Source organism: Piliocolobus tephrosceles, chromosome 14 (genome assembly GCF_002776525.5).
Source record: "Piliocolobus tephrosceles isolate RC106 chromosome 14, ASM277652v3, whole genome shotgun sequence".
Taxonomy (NCBI): domain Eukaryota; kingdom Metazoa; phylum Chordata; class Mammalia; order Primates; family Cercopithecidae; genus Piliocolobus; species Piliocolobus tephrosceles.
In genome coordinates, this window is record NC_045447.1 from 3,869,070 (window position 1) to 3,884,653 (window position 15,584).

At 61.6% G+C, this 15,584-nt stretch overlaps 1 protein-coding gene across 1 annotated transcript in view; it reads right to left on the reverse strand.

Annotated features, from left to right (window-relative positions):
• LOC111534772 (retinoic acid receptor RXR-alpha) overlaps nucleotides 1-15,584 on the reverse strand; it is a 110,229-nt gene that overhangs the window by 27,849 nt on the left and 66,796 nt on the right. Inside the window, exons 2-4 of the mRNA XM_026457510.1 lie at nucleotides 7,783-8,033; nucleotides 1,397-1,547; nucleotides 585-764 (exon numbers count right to left, since the gene is read on the reverse strand). Of these exons, the coding sequence (XP_026313295.1) occupies nucleotides 585-764; nucleotides 1,397-1,547; nucleotides 7,783-8,033 (582 nt within the window). The remainder of the gene's footprint in view (nucleotides 1-584; nucleotides 765-1,396; nucleotides 1,548-7,782; nucleotides 8,034-15,584) is intronic.

The window sequence follows — 15,584 nt, forward strand, 5'->3', positions numbered from 1 at the left end:
AAAAACTAGCCGGGTGAGGTGGCGGGCGCCTGTAGTCCCAGCTACTCGGGAGGCTGAGGCAGGAGAATGGCGTAAACCCGGGAGGTGGAGCTTGCAGTGAGCTGAGATCCGGCCACTGCACTCCAGCCTGGGCGACAGAGCCAGACTCCGTCTCACAAAAAAAAAAAAAAATAAGACTGGCACAAAAATGCAAGGAAAGGAGGAACTGCTCCAAGAGCCTGGGGGCCATCCGGCGGCCCTGCAGGGTTGCTGCAGAGTTGGCCTTGGGAGGAAGCCGGCCCGGAACCAGCCCTGGCATCCAACAGCTCAGAAGACGCCCCCGCTCCACCTCTCCAACCTAGCAGCACCACCTGAAGGTCTCCTTGACCATCCCCTCGCCAGACAGCCAACGCCGGCCAGAAAATGCTGCCCGGGGCCCATGTGCGCCCACGCTTCGGGCCCCGCCGCCACTCCTGCCTCAGCCTTGCCGTGCCTCTGTCCAGGCCACTCACTCCCTGCTGTCCATCTTGGGTGTCCATGCATAGGCCCCGGCCCCACTGCTTGTCCAACACCCGCCCGCGCCCCCACCCGACGCCGTGGCCTACCTTCCCGCTTCATGCCCATGGCCAGGCACTTCTGGTAGCGGCAGTACTGGCACCGGTTCCGCTGCCGCTTGTCAATCAGGCAGTCCTTGTTGTCGCGGCAGGTGTAGGTCAGGTCCTTGCGCACTGTCCGCTTGAAGAAGCCCTTGCACCCCTCGCAGCTGTACACCCCATAGTGCTTGCCTGCGGGACAGGGCAGGGCAGGGCTGGGGAGCAGCCACCGCGCCGGCAGGCAGCCCACCCCGCATCCAACGCCGCCACTGCCAGCTGGCGGGCCAAGCTTCAGGAAGGGACCTGCTGGTCTCCAGACCCCTGCCTGGGCTCAGACTGGGCCCCGGCCTTGCCCTCTCTGCTCCTCCGAGGACAACTGGGGAGTGGGGCAGGGACACATCCCAGCTCATCAGGGACCAGAGCCCCTGGCAAGTCATCTGCTCTGTGTCTGCACCGTGCAGCCCGTTCTTCCCTCTCAGGCTGTGGGGGACAGTGGCACAGCACAGGCCCCTTGCCCAGACCCAGCCAAGGGAGGAGGCACAGCGCTGGCTGCCCCCACACTGACCCTGCCATCAGCAGCCACCTCCTCTCCGGAAGCCTCAGGCTGCCCTGTGCCCCACCCCACCCAACACACGCTGTCCCACAGACGTGAGAACCCTGGAATGGCCTCGTGGAGCCCTGGGAGTGGGCCATGGCCCAGGCACCTGCCTCCCTGCACCCTGGCCTTGGGTCCTGCTTAGCCCACAGGAGGGTGACTTGGGGAGGCCTCCAGACCCTGCAGTGGCCTGACAACCTTGTCCCACCGGCCCCCACAGCAGCAGTACCTGAGGATCGGTCCCCGCAGATGGCGCAGATGTGCTTGGTGAAGGAAGCCATGTTTCCTGAGGGGTGGGCGGGGACCTTGAGGACGCCATTGAGGCCCAGGGGGGGCTTGATGTCCTCGCTGCTGCTGACGGGGTTCATGGGTGAGCTGAGCTGGGGGGGGCAACCACAGCGGTCAGTGGGGTGCACACCAGATTCGTCCCTACGTCCCCCAGAGCCCTGCAGCAAGGATGGCGCAGCCATACCCCCGACTTCACACATAGACATCGAGGCTAGAGAGGGTCGTGCCCCCCACCCGCCACGCTGCTCCGGAGCAGGGGAGCCACTGTGCGTGCTGAGCGAGGCCAGCAGAGGCTGCAGCAACCTCAGGACTCGCCCACAGCAGACCCCAGGCCTCTGTGGAAAAGGACCCCGTGGCAACCCCCCAACACATGGGCGGTCCCTGCTTGCACCCCCCGTCCACTGCCCACCTAAATGAGAGCTGCCTCTCATTACTGAGCCCCTGGCAGTGCCCAGCCCTGCTGGGTGCCCCCGGACACTCCATGAGGCAGGCACTCTGGGGGGTCCCAACCCACAGATGAGGACGCCGAGGCCCAGTCCCCAGGACGGAGGAGGGCTGGGGACCCTCCAAGAACCACACATGTACCCCACCACACCGCAGGGCAGGGGTCCTGGTCACGTGACACAGGAGAGGGGAGTGGACACCCCCGGGCATCGGGTGGCACGACACCACTGGCCTCTCCGCACACCCCTCCGCCCCACCCGCCAGCCCGCACGCTGCCGCCCGGGCAAGCGTGGGAAACTCACCCGGTCACCCTGGTAACAGCTGCAGCGTGCAGTGACACAGCAGTTTTGGTTCCGCTGCCTCCACCCAGCTCTGCAGTCAGTGCAGAGGACCCACAGGCGCTTCCCGCTGCATCCTGCCAGCCAGCCCGGCTGCGCACAGCACTGAGCGCTCGGCCAGGCAGCCCCCAGCCTCCACTTCTGCAAACCCCTGCCACCGCTTGTGCGCAGGAAGCTCCCCTCCTTCCTTCCTCAGGCCTCCAAATCCCATCCCCCCTCCTCACGGGACAGGAAGAGTTTGAGGCTCAATGCAAGCAAAGCAAAAACCACCCCAAAGCCTCCTTTCACATGGGCCTCGGTGCCTGGGATGAGTCTTCCAGCCCCAGTTTGTTCTGGCTTCTAAGTTCTTCCTCGGTCTGCCCAGGTGGGCTGTGAGGCTCTGCGAGGATGCTTGCTCCCTGCAGGCCTCAGGTGGGCTGCAAGAGGCCAGGAGGTCCCCTGTGACAACTCAGCACAGTGGGGGTGCCACAGTGGGGGCTCCAGTCACCGGAGAACCGGGTGGCCATCGTGTGACTCGCCCAATGCCCAGCGTTCACGTCCACAGGCACCAGGTGCGCTTCTCAGAGAAGGGAGGGAACTGAAAGGGCAAGAGAAGGCCCCAGATGTTTGCTGAGGGGCACGGTGACTGGGCTTTGCACCCACACTTGCCACTCCCTGCATGGAAAACCCTGGGGGCCCCAGATGCAGAGGCTGTGGCTCAGGGATGTCAGAGGCTGGCCAAGGTCACACATGGTCCCCCCACTCTGCAGAAGGCGAAAAGTGAAGCCTCTGGAGGGACAGAGCTCGCCCAAACTAAGTGCCCAGCTGGCCCTGCCCCGTGCTGGGCTCTGGGAGGCACCAGGGGACAAGGCTCTGCCCGGCCCGCCGGGGCTCGCTGGTCTAGTCGCTGTCTCGCTTGGAGGCACTGGAGGCCCCAGAGGTGGATCCCTGGCTCTGGATTCTGCCTGCCTCCTCCGTTCTCGTGGGACACTGAGAAAATTATTTAATCACCGTGAGCCTGAGTTTCCTCATCTGCAAAACTGGAACAACATTAGTGCCTACTTTTCTTTTTTTTTTTTCCAAAACAGGGTCTCACTCTGTCGCCCACGCTGGAGTACAGTGGCACAATCATAGTCACTGCAGCCTCAAATTGCTGGGCCCAATCGATCCTCCTGCTTCAGCCTCCTGAGTAGCTGGGATTACAAGTGCATGCCACTGCACTCAGCTATTTTTTTTTAAAAAAAGTTGAGCGGTGGGGTCTCAACTATGTTGCCCAGGCTTGTCTCCAACTTCTAGGCTCAAGCAATCCTCCCACCTCCGCCTCTCGAAGTGCTGGGATGACAGGCGTGAGCCACCGCACCCTGCCAGTGCCTCTCAGAGCCGATGTGAAGGTAACTGAGTCGCTCCCTGCGCAGGGCTCAGAGCAGCGCTGGCAGACAACTCGCTGTTTTACAGGGAGGCCGGCGGCTACAGTGGGGACTCAAGCCTCCTGGAGGAGACGAGCCAGGGACTGGGAGGAAGAAAGGGGTGTCCCAGGCAGGAGGGCCCCCAAGCCAGTGTTCAGAGGTGGGGAAGCAAAGGACTTGTTTGCAAAAAGGAAAGAAGTAAGTAGAGTCAGGGCGGGATTAGGTCAGAGCAGGGGCAGCAAAGGCATCCACAAGCAGGAAGTGTTGGGCACCCTCGCTGTGTGCCCTAGCACTGGGGAGGCACCGAGGCATGTGAGCAGGGGGTCCTTGGGCCAGAGGCTGAGGGAGCACAGGCCTTGACTCTGCAGGTCCAGGTTGCTCGGAAGCACAAAGCAAAGGAACTCACGCACTTCCTCTTCTAGGTTGCCCCAGAACACCTAGGGTGGGTAGGGATCCACCTGCTGCCTCCCGGCCCCCCATCTGCAGTCCCTCAGGCCCAGCACCTGCCCTGGGTAAACTGAGGGAGTGCCAGAGCAGCCCTGGCCAGGAAAGGGACTCCAGGAAGGACAGAATGGCAGACGGTCACCCTCCCTCTCAGTGTCACGGCCAAGCCAGGTCCCGTGCTGAACTCAGGGTGCATCCCTGGCTCCCCTAGACCTCAGAGAGATCAGAGGCTCTGGCTAGCCCAGTGAGCCCAGGGCCCGGTGAGCCCCTGCATGTCTGAGAAGAGTGGAGCCCGGGCTGAGGTGCCCATCCTGGCTGCAGGCCCTGAGGCCACCCACCTTGCCTCTCTGGGCTCACCTGGAAGATGGTCCAGGCTGCAGAAGCGAGGCTGTGCCAGGACGGGGAGGCCAGGCACGCATTCTTCCACCCTTCCAGCCCCAGGCTGCTGGGCCTCAGGTTGGCTTACAGCCCCTGGTGCGCAGCACAGGGCCACCGCCGGGGTCTGCTTTGGTCTGTCCCTCCCTCAGTGGTCTCCACAGCCCCCCAGCTATCCAGGGTCTCCTCCCACACTCCCTGCTCCAGCTCCCCAGAGAGCCAGGCCGTCATTGTTGCTTCGCTGGAGCCTCAGGACTCCATGCATGGCCAGGGTGGGGGCCATCCCATTTCCCCTTTCAGATCCTTGGCACTTATTTCAGTTCCCGCCGCCTCAATGCCCCACCCAGGTCTCCTGCCCGTCTCTTGGCTCTCTCCTCACACCCACCACACCCTTCCTTCCTGAGCCCCTGCAGGGTCTCTCCACCAGCCCTGACTTGGGAAAGGCCCACTCTGCGCCAGGAGCAGGCCCATGGGCCTTGCTGGGCCTTGTCTGTCCAACAAGGCAGGAGCAAACCAGCTCCTCCGCACACTCCCCTCTGACCTCAGTCCCTGGTGGGTGGGCGCCGGTGCTGCCCTGCTTCCGACCCCATGAAGCCCGCTCAGCGTCCACCCTCCCTGTGCACCATCACAGCCCCACAGGCCCCCGGCAGGCGCTGCTGCCAGGAGGCTTTGCTGGAGCTCAGAGGCCTTGACACCAAGTCCAGCTCCAGGCTGGGCACTCAGAAGTGCTCTGTGTGGAAGCTGGCGCCGACTCACTCCGCCAATACCTGCGATGTGCCCAGGTGCGCCGGCTGCAGCCAGGCAGGCTCTGGGACGCTGTGGGGAATGTCCCCCAGTGAGAGCCTCCAGACCAGGGAAGAGACTTGGAACAGCTCGGGGGCCAGGCAGCTGCGGTCGGGCCTGGCTCTACCCAAGCCCCCCCAGACTCTTATTTCCCCGCCAGGAGGGGTCAAGTGGCCTGGACGCGGCCACGTGGAAGGCCCTTCCTGCCATGGATTTGAGCAGGCAGAAGGCAGTGCTTGGCAGAATGCCTGGCCCTCCCCAACAGCAGCAGAAGTCAGAGAATCTCTCTGGCTCCAGCGACTCTGACTTTGCGGTTGTGGTTTTGGGGCTGGGAGTGGGGGCACATCCCTCCTGAAGCCCTACTCACACTCCCATGAATGTGAGGAACCCCAGGGTTCCAAGACAAACTGCTGAGGCCTCGAAGTTGGACTCAACCCCCAGGGAAGGAGCTATGGGTTCTGGGGAACCAGGGCCAAGTCAAGCATGGGCCTCAGACCACGGCAAACTAACTGCGGGTGAGACCCACAGCCCAACGGCAGACCGACGCCAACGGTGGCCGGGCAGGGAACGTCTGGGGCAACCCGTGTCTGCTCCTCACCCACACCTACCCCGGGGACCCTCGCCAGTGTCAAGGGGACCTGCACCACTCACTCCCAAGCAACTTGGCTTCGACAAGCCTCCACTTTGTGCCAGGAGCTGGCTGCACAGGAAACAACAGAGAACGACCCAGAAGCAGCGCTGAAAAGCCTCCTCACCTAGTGCTGCCCATCCCCTCCCCGAGAAGGGCTCAACAGTGCCGAGGACACCAGGCACCCCTGAGAATTCTGGGAGCACCACTGCCACCCGCAGTGGGTAACCTACTGTGCAACAGACCCCTTGGGGTCCAGGGCAGGTGGCAGACCTGGGAGGACCTAGCAAGGGGCATCCTGGGTCCCTGGGACCCAGCAGGTGCTGGCCAGTGAGCCAAGGGACAGGCGGAAGCCAAGTCTTCATCACCCTCTCGCCACAGGGCACCGTGCCGCCAGCAAGAGCAGGGGCAGGGCTGGTGTGCTAAAAATAACACGACCAGGCCTCCCTCGTGCCAGCACCTTGGGCCTGCTGCCTGCTTTCGGAAGGCCAGGTGATATGAGAGGGACACGGACAGAGGCCCCAGGTCTTCTGCACACATCCCCCAGAGCAGAGGGGCTTTGATGGAGTTGGCCCAGAAAGCCAGCAAGATTCTCCAGGGGAAAGGAGCTCGGGAGGTCAAGGCCGGCTCTAAACAGGTCCAGGTGGATGGGCGGTAGGCCGGCTCCAGACCCCAACCATAGCCCAGTCCTAGGCCAGGAACAGTTCTGGGCTACCTGGGAGGTGGCATGGGGGCCTGGGGCTAGGTGACCATCTGCTGCCTCCTGGCCCCCTCACGTGCAATCCCTTGGGCCTAGTGCCTGCCCTAGGTAAACTGAGGCAGGGCAGCAGGGGGCTTGGGAGTCCACAGGACACATGTGGCACTGTCAGCTGTATGTGGGCAGAGAAGCTGCTAGAGCGAGTCCCACCCTGGTGGGCTGTCCTGAGATGGCACCAAAACTCTGCCATGGAGCCTTCAGCTACTAGGGACAAAGGGTGAAACCCAAACACAGAAATTCAGAGCAGAAGGAGCACCCCTGCTCATCTGGGGAGCCCCTGGAGAGGGAGGGCCGAGTGGGAGTCCGGGAGGTTCCGGCCGGCCAGGTGGAAATCCACAAGCAACCACCGGGAGCCAGGGGAGGGGAGGCCCAGCCTCGCCCTCCACCCTCACAGACGGGACACCCCAGGGCTGGGCACAACTCCACGAGAGACACTTGGGGTAAGAAGGAAGAAGGGAAGCACGGACCGGGTCTCCAAGTTCCCCATGACAAGACCCGGGCTGTGCCAGGCTCTGCCAGGAACCAGCCCTTCCTGATCCAGAAACAGCCCAAAGGGCCAGGCTGAGCTGGAGAAGCGACTGAGCAAACTTCAACTGTGGAAAAGGTCCCCACACCCCACAGACGGCCAGGCACCCACAGAGCCATGGGGGAGCCAAGACCACAGAGCACCGCTGCCACACCCGGCCACTGCAGGTCCCAGGGCCAGCATCCCTGAGTGGGGTGCAGCCGCCCTGAGCCCGAACATGCCTTCCCTGGGGGCCCTTTGGCCGGCGTGTGAGCAGAGACTTCAGGGGAGGACCTGGGCTGCGTGGCCACATGCTTCTGGGGAAGTAGGCTTAGGCCTGAGGGAGGCCACAGCCTCTCTGCTGAGCTCCCAGTCATGGGAACAAGGAGTCCTGTGTCCTCCAGCATGGGAGGGGGCCACTTGGGCAGAGAACCAGCTGCAATGCACCTCGGCTGATGATCCAAAGGCCCAGGCTCAGCAGTCAGCCCGACCTGGACCTCAAACCCCCCATGGCACGCTGCTCCCCGAGGCTCTGTATACCCTGCGTCAAGCCGGGAGATCACAGCACCTACCACCCAGAGGCCTCAAGATGAGGCGGCTGCCCTGCGGTTGAAGCCACAGCCCCACCCCCAGGCCCACCCCTCCCCTTGCCCCAGCCCCGCACTCACCTGGGGGCTGCCAGTGCTGAAGCCCAGGGTGGGCGTGGTGGGCACCGACATGGAATGGGGGCCCATGGGGGAGCTGATGACCGAGAAGGGCGGGCCCATGCCGTTGATGGGGGAGCTCAGGGTGCTGATGGGAGAGTGCAGCTGCCCTGGGGAGCCGATGCCAGGCCCCAGGGACGGGTGCAGCGAGGGCGCAGCCATGGAGCCTCGCCCCGTCGGGGAGGTGAGGGAGGAGTTCACCTGGGTGGAGAAATCTGCAAGACAAGAAGCCGCAGGAGAGTGGTCAGCGCAGGTGACGCCGGGCCTCACCAGGTACCTGCCTCCCCAGCTACAGACGCACCCACGGGAAGACCCCGGCACCCTCAGGTGGCCCCGTTGGTCTCGACAGCTCACTGACGCAAACTCACTAGAGGCCAGGCGTGCCCAGAGCTCCCCTCCAAGGCACCGTTCTGCACCTGACCCTGGCTTTAGGCTGGGCCTGCGGCAGATGCAGGAAGAACCCGCTGTGAGTGAGCCCCAGGATGCCTGCCTGGGTCGCTCCAACCCTCAGCACTCCAGGCCCCTCCACCTGGGAAAGCAGAGGGAGGAGGGGCTGGTGGGCGGGACTAGTCAGTCAGCCCCTCTGCCCATCTCCACAGGGACTCAAGGTGAAGGTCTGGGAATAATCACGAAAGGCATAAAGGCTGGTGTCTCCGAGAACCTGCCATGTAGCAGGACCTGGTCAGTGCTGAGTGTGGGTGAATTCGCGGATCTGGGAGGTCCGCAGTGAGCACTGTGATTCTCCCATTTTACAGATGCGGGAAGCCACGCCCCGAGTACTCAGAGCTGCCTGTGGCCAAGCCAGGACTGGCAGCACCTACTGACCCACTACCATGTCTGTGGCCCTAACCAGCAGGCCACACTGCCTGGGCCTGCTCAGGTGCCACAGCAGTGTTAGCCCGGGCAGCGGATGCTCAGGCCCCTGGCTCCACGCTCTGAGGTCTGTTTAAGGGGACCAGAGGGGAGGAATGGGGCACTTCCCGTGTGGGCGGTGGGCTGGACCTGCTGGGTGACTTTGCGCCAGGCCTGGGTGTGTGCCAGGAGCAAGAGGGCAGCCCACAGAGGCCACAGGAGAGGCTGGGACCTCCCACACTCCCGCCTTTCATCTCGGATTTCAAAGCCCCGACCGTGCTTCAGGAGGTGCGCCCCCCCCCGGCCCCTGGAGGCTGGCACAGCGGAAAGGAGGCTCCTAGGTGGCGAATCCACTGCCCATGGGCCTGAGCAGACCACTGGGAAATGTCAGAGCTCAACAAAGACAGCACAGACAGCAGCACGTGCCGGGAGCCGGAGGCACTGCCTGCCTGCCCCCACCCTGCCTCCGACGGGCTGGGCACATGGGGCAAACCACTCTCCCTCTCTGGGCCTCAGCCTTCCCATCTGTAGAATGGCCTCTCGGGCCCTCCGTGCCTTGACCTGTGGCAATCACAGGCACTTCTGAGGAGTCGCACAGGACCATGAACACACAGAGTGGCTATGACTGAGCCCAAATGCTGCAGTAGGTCAGGGGACACCCCTGGCTGCACCCCTCCACAGCCCCAGGAAGACTTCACCTCCCCGAGCCTCAGAGCAGCAGTGTCCAGGGCACTGGCCCACTCGCTGGGTGCCAGGCTAGAGCGAGAGGAAGCCCTGGGCCAGGCCTCTCACAGGCATCTGCCTCCTGTGCACCCGGCGTCTTGGGGGAACACGGCATGAGTTTTAGGATGCTGCCATCACCCGGCAGCATCGGGACTGGGGTCAATCCTGACCCCATCCAAAGCCGGCACTCTTCCTATCGCACACAGCTCTGCTGCCCCCAACAGCTGTCCAAGGCCAGCTCAGAGGCAGCAGGAACACAGAGGCTCTGCCACCCTGTGCCCACCCCTGCTCAGGAGCATTTGCCCATTCCTATCCAGTAGCCTCAGGCCTGCCCCACACACCCCCTCTTGCTTCCCTGCCAGGAAGGAAGGTGCAAAAAGGAGGCCTGGATGCCAGATTCAGCCAGCACTGCCCTGATTCAGCCAGCACTGCCCAGATTCAGCCAGCACTGCATGGGCCTGGCTGTCACTAGTGCCCCACTGCACTAAGGGACAGATCCCACCAGCAAATGAGCCTTGCCTGACCCACTGGAAATCTGTATCATTCACAATATTGGGAATAAGCCATTTCATTGAACTAAAAACGCAGACTTAAGGCATTCCACAACCAGATGTTGGTGGCACCTACTGGCAAAGACGGGTACTGCAAACCAGCCCTATTAGTCATTAAACTCCCAGGAGGAGAACAGGCAGGATCCACATGTAGATGTCAAACACCTGCAGCCCAGAAGTCTCCACATCCAGAATCCCCAGGTGCAGAAGGCCAGAGAAAGAACAGGTAGGGAATGACAAGAGAAGGCAGGCAAAAGAGTGTGTCCAAGACAAACACAAAATCAGGTTGCTCACATGAGTCTATGAAATATCTGCATAACCTGATGTTACTGATTCCCGCAACTCTCAGAGAAGCTACCACCACCAGCCTGTGACAGATAGGGAAACTGAGGCATGGAGAAGGTGTGAGATGAGAACTGCCCCAAAGGCACACTCCCAGAAACCTGCAGCTGCCCCTAGGCCAGGCAACCACTACCATGCCCACCAGGGCACTGTGGGGACCCTGGGAATGCCACACAGCTGCCTCATCACAGCCCTGCCTCACCCACCTTCAGCTGACCCCTGCCAGAGGAAACTTGAGTCAGCTTCTTCCTTTACCAAGCCTCAGTTTCCTCATCTGTGAAATGCAGACAGGCACACCTACTCAGCAGTGAGTTCTGCTCGGCCCCAAGTCCACACAGGCTGAGCCTGGACCCAGTCTGGGCCCTCCTTATCCAGGTCAATCCAGGGAAGCACTATGCTGACTTCAAGGCAGAAGGGACAAGAAAGCACGACTGTGCACAAATCAGCTTTGCAGGCATCTCCACCGGGGAACCCTGGGAGGAGGCCAGGCCATGCAGGGAGCCCAAACTTCAGCACTGCATTCAGAAGCCGGGCCTTGGAGTGGCCCAACCTGAGGCCCCAGGCACCCCTGGGGAGGCCGCCCACCTTTCTTCCTGGTCTCTGGGAAGACGATGGGAATTTTAAGGCCATGGGAGAAGTCACTCCTGGATTCTTTCAGCTTCTCCACCCCACCCCCTGCTCCAGATGTAATCTGGGAAGACTGGGGAGTCAGGGGGACTCTGAATTGGAGGAGGGGACTGGAGGGTTTCTGGGACAGCCTTCCAGGCCACCTCAGGAGCTGAATTATTTAAGCCAGCTGCCCCTGGGCCCTGTTCCCAGCCCTTCCTGTTTACACAGACTCTGTCCACAGCAGACACCTTCCCAGAGCCTGGGTGACAATAGGCTGGGTGTGTTTTCTGGAATCCTCTGGAGAGAGATGCTTTTTGGTCAGGAAGAGAATATTAAAAAAGAAGAGGTAAAAAATGCCTCGACATCCTCTACTCGCAGTGAAGCACCCTGTCATGCGGGCTCTGTCTCTTCCAGGCCATCTATCCGTCCCCACCCCTGATAAGTGGTGGCTCCCACAGGCGTTATTCTTAAAACATCCTAATATGGGGCCGGCGCGGTGGCTCACACCTGTAATCCCAGCACTTTGGGAGGCTGAGGCGGGTGGATCACCTGAGGTCAGGTGTCCAAGACTAGCCTGGCCAACATGGCAAAATCCCGTCTCTACTAAAAATACAAAAACTAGCCGGGCATGGTGGTGCGTGCTTGTAATCCCAGCTACTTGGAAGGCTGAGACAGGAGAACAGCTTGAACCTGGGAGGCAGAGGTTGCGGTGAGCCAAGATCACGCCATCACACTCCAGCCTGGGCAACAAAAGCAAAACTCCATCTCAAAAAAAAAAAAAAAAAAAAATCCTACTTTGGACTTGCAGGGGCGCTTGTCACCAGCTGGTCTCCACTGGCTTCTATGACCCTCCAGGCTCACCCCCACACCACAGGGACAGCATCAGACACCCAGACCCAACCTGGGAGCCAGCAGACACACAACCCTCCCCGCTCAAGGGAGTGGCAGAGGGGCCTGAGTGGCAAAACTGAATGGCGGGATCCGGGAACCTCAGAACCTGAGCCGCACAGGGCCCCACAATCGCACAGCCTCACACCCCTTACACCCACCGTGCCCCCTTAGGGACCATAGGCAATCAATGTGACTCCGGACTCCAAGCAAGGAGGACTCAGGAAGCCCACAGGGACCTCCAGGGCTAAATGGAAGAGAAGAAAGCAGGCCCTGATCCCGGCAGGGGCAGTGCCCAGCAGCCCTACATGGTCCAAGGCGCCTCACACAGCTACTAGATTTTTATCCTGCACAGAGGAAGTGGTGGAGTGATCGCCCCCTTGGCACAAAACTGACTCTAAAGTGCAGATACCTGGAGGCTGGGAACAAAAGCCACGTACCAGAGATGAATGCCCTGGAATGCCCAGCACCCAGGGCAGGCACAGAGCAGCTCCCTGGGCCCTCAAATGGCAGATCCTGAGTATCGGGGGCTAAGTGGCAGGTTTAGTAACTTGAACTAAGGAATGTTCTTTGTCTTGAGTGCTGCCTAGTAAGGGCACAGGCTGCTCCCCGAGATAGTGAATTCCCACCACGGGTGTATGCAGGCACCACTCAGGACCCCAGGGACACTCACACCCCAGAGGGTCTGCTGGAAGTGGGAAGGGACGTCCCTGTTGACCAAAGTTCCTAAGCTGCACAGTTCCCTCCAGAATGCTCACCAGCGCCAGGATGCTTCTGCTGCCTGGACCCCAGAGCAGGAAGCCCGGGGAACCCCCACCAACTCCCTTCCGGCCTCTGCCTGGCAGGCGGGGGAGGCAGAGGAGGTGGCAGGAAATGCCAGCCCGACTGTGGTTGGGGAGGGGGCGAGCCCTCAGGACTCCAGCCCCCTCCTGGGCAGCCAGGGAACCTCCGGCTCTTGGAGAGGGGAACTCAAGTCTCCACATCCCTTTGGAATCTGCAGGGCCAATTGTGGCAGGGTCTGAGCGGGCCACAGGCTGGGACCAAGGGATCAGGCCACCTGTTTAGATGAACAACACAGGACACCCAGGCCATCCAATTCGGGGACCCAGGAAGCCCAGTGGAGGGAAGGACGGTGTTCCAAATGGGGGAGCGTGCGGTGGGGTCCTGTGGGCTCCATGGTGGGGCATCTAGGACGGTGCAGAGGGAGGGCAGGGTGCCCAGGACGGGGGAGGAGCTCGGCCTGCAGTGAGGAAGCCTACTGGGAAAACCAGCACCCAGATGAGAGCTGGTCCTCAGCCTGCCTGCTCCCGGTCCCTGCAACGTCCCTGCAACCCTGTGCCACCTGCCTGGGGACCCCGCCGGAACTGAAACCCCGTGGCAAGCAGCTAGCGAGCCCTCAGAGCTTCCTGGATCGCCCTCCTCCAGCCCCCACCTCCGGAAGTACTGCTTCCCCCGGCCGCCCAGGGGAGGGAGAAGGGCAGCGCTGGCGGGGACTGGGACGAGGACGTGGCAGGGACCACGGCGCGTCAAGGTTTGGGGGAAGCTGAAGGTGGTTAGTGTAGGAGGAAGAGGAAGGAAGTGTCCGCAAGCCCCAGAGGGTGAGGGGCCCTGAGGAACCAGGGTGGGGCGGGCAGCCGTGCCCAACACAGGAGGTGCCGGCCATGGTGAGAACGGGTCTCTGCTTACCCTTGGGCCCACAGGACCCACTACTCCCTGATGAACAGACCCTAGGCAACCCCTTAACCTAGATGAGCCTCAGTTTTCCCTTCCGTAAAATGGGCATGCCAACAGCAGAGGCTGTTGAAGATGGGCCCTATGGGCCCTTGGCAGGATGGGCTCTCCACACCTGCTGTGCATCTGTTTCCCGCCTCCCCGCAGAGGCAGGCAAAGACTCAGGCCTGTCACCTCCAGCCCCAGGAGCACGGCCACCTCGCGGCCTCCAGGCCAGGTGTCAGCTTACAGCTCAGGTGGCCCAGGCTGGAATTTCAGCTCTTCTGAGGTTACCCTGCCCTTTCCCCAACCAACACCCCGGCCCCAAATCTCAGCCCCATCTGAGGACAGGCCAGATTGGCCCTCCTGAATAGTCAGGAGAGACCCAGGTCTGCCTCCACAAGAGCATCTGATGGCGGAGCTCCCCACAGGCAATGTCAAGGGGCTCCATGGGGAGGTCCAGCCCCTCCCTCGGCCAGGCCTATGAACTCATCCACCTGCAGGAACCTGGACACTTAGGCCCCTGCTCTGAGCCAGGGGTGCCCCAGAACCACCCAGACTCTGAAAGAGAGAGGAGGATGGGGCCTGACACACCAATGCGTCCATCTCCCTCACTGTAGCCTGCACCTGCTCACAAGACCCCCAGGAAGTGGCCCTAAGGACTGCCGGCTCCCGGGTGCCCTGCAGGCCCCACACAGACCCCTGGCCGGCCTACTCTCTAGCCCTGCCCTACCCAACCTTCCGTGACACACACAGGGATGCCCCAAGGGTCCATGATCAGCCCCCCAGGGCTGGCCAGTGGGCCAGGAGGGAAGGGGTGAGAAGGAAGCTGCAGTAGACACAGGAAGCCACAGTGAGGCCAGGCGGGACTCCACCAAGGGAGGGACAGAGATCTGGGTCTGCCCCAGACACAGTGCCACAGTCCTGCCAGCCCCAGTGACACGTGGGAGCTGGGAGTGACCAGGATTGCAGAGCCAGCACAGACAGGCTCCTGCCAAGACTGAGAGGGGACAGACACTTCCCTGAGAGCCCACAGTGTCCCGGCCTCAGGACCGAGCCCAGCCAGGCCAGGTCAGTCAGGCTCTGGATTCCTGTCCGGCCTCTGCCTCTGTGAGTTTGGTCCCCCAGGTTCCACGTGACCAAGAGACCTTCAAGGACTCTGAATACCAAACCCACCTTTATGATCATCCACCCCTGCACAAATGTGGAGAAAGCAGCATCTTGACTCCCTATCCCCTCACCCAGGAGGAGCCAAACACTGGCCTCTCCCTCCTGGAGCTCCATGGGGCCCCCCAACATTGCCTCCCACCCCTCTGCCCTCCCAGCCCAAGAGGACCCCATGGCAGGGACCTTGTCCAGTTTCCCCAGTGCAAGATCAGGGGCTGGCACAAGGGGAGACTGAGAGACGCAGGGTAGTGAAGGGGCGGGGGCCCAGAGGTGCTGCCTGAGGCCTCTGGCCCCTGAGGCACGTAGCATACAAGTGCAGCTGGCCAGGAAGCTCAGTCCGCAGGGGAGACGGATCCAAAGGCAGGGGCAGATCTGCAACCCAGACCTATAAGACCCTGCCAGGGCCCTTCCCCAGAGACCTCCACGAGCTGCCAGGGCATGAGAACGAGGAGTAGTGACCCACAAACCTTGACCTTCCCCAAGCCTCAGTCAGGAGACACCAACCTAACACCCTTCAGTCTTGACTGACCTCAAACTCCCAGGGCACTGGCAGTGGCCCCTCATGGAGACAAGCCCCATCAAGGCCCAGAGGGCCTCGGCAGGAAAACCACTCTTGATTATAAAACTTATAGTCTATAAGACTGTAAGTCTATAGTCTTATAATCTATAAAACCATAAGACTCAGCTTAGGGCAAAGTCTGTGAAGGCATCCAGCAAATGTGCAATGACACATCTGCACTGTCACTGCCATCAACATCACCGTTGCCACCAACATCATCACCGTCATCATCGCCACCACCATCACTACGATCACCATCACCATCATCACCGTCATCATCACCACCACCATCACTACGATCACCATCACCATCATCACCATCATCACCACTGCCATCACCAACATTAACATCACCATCATCACCA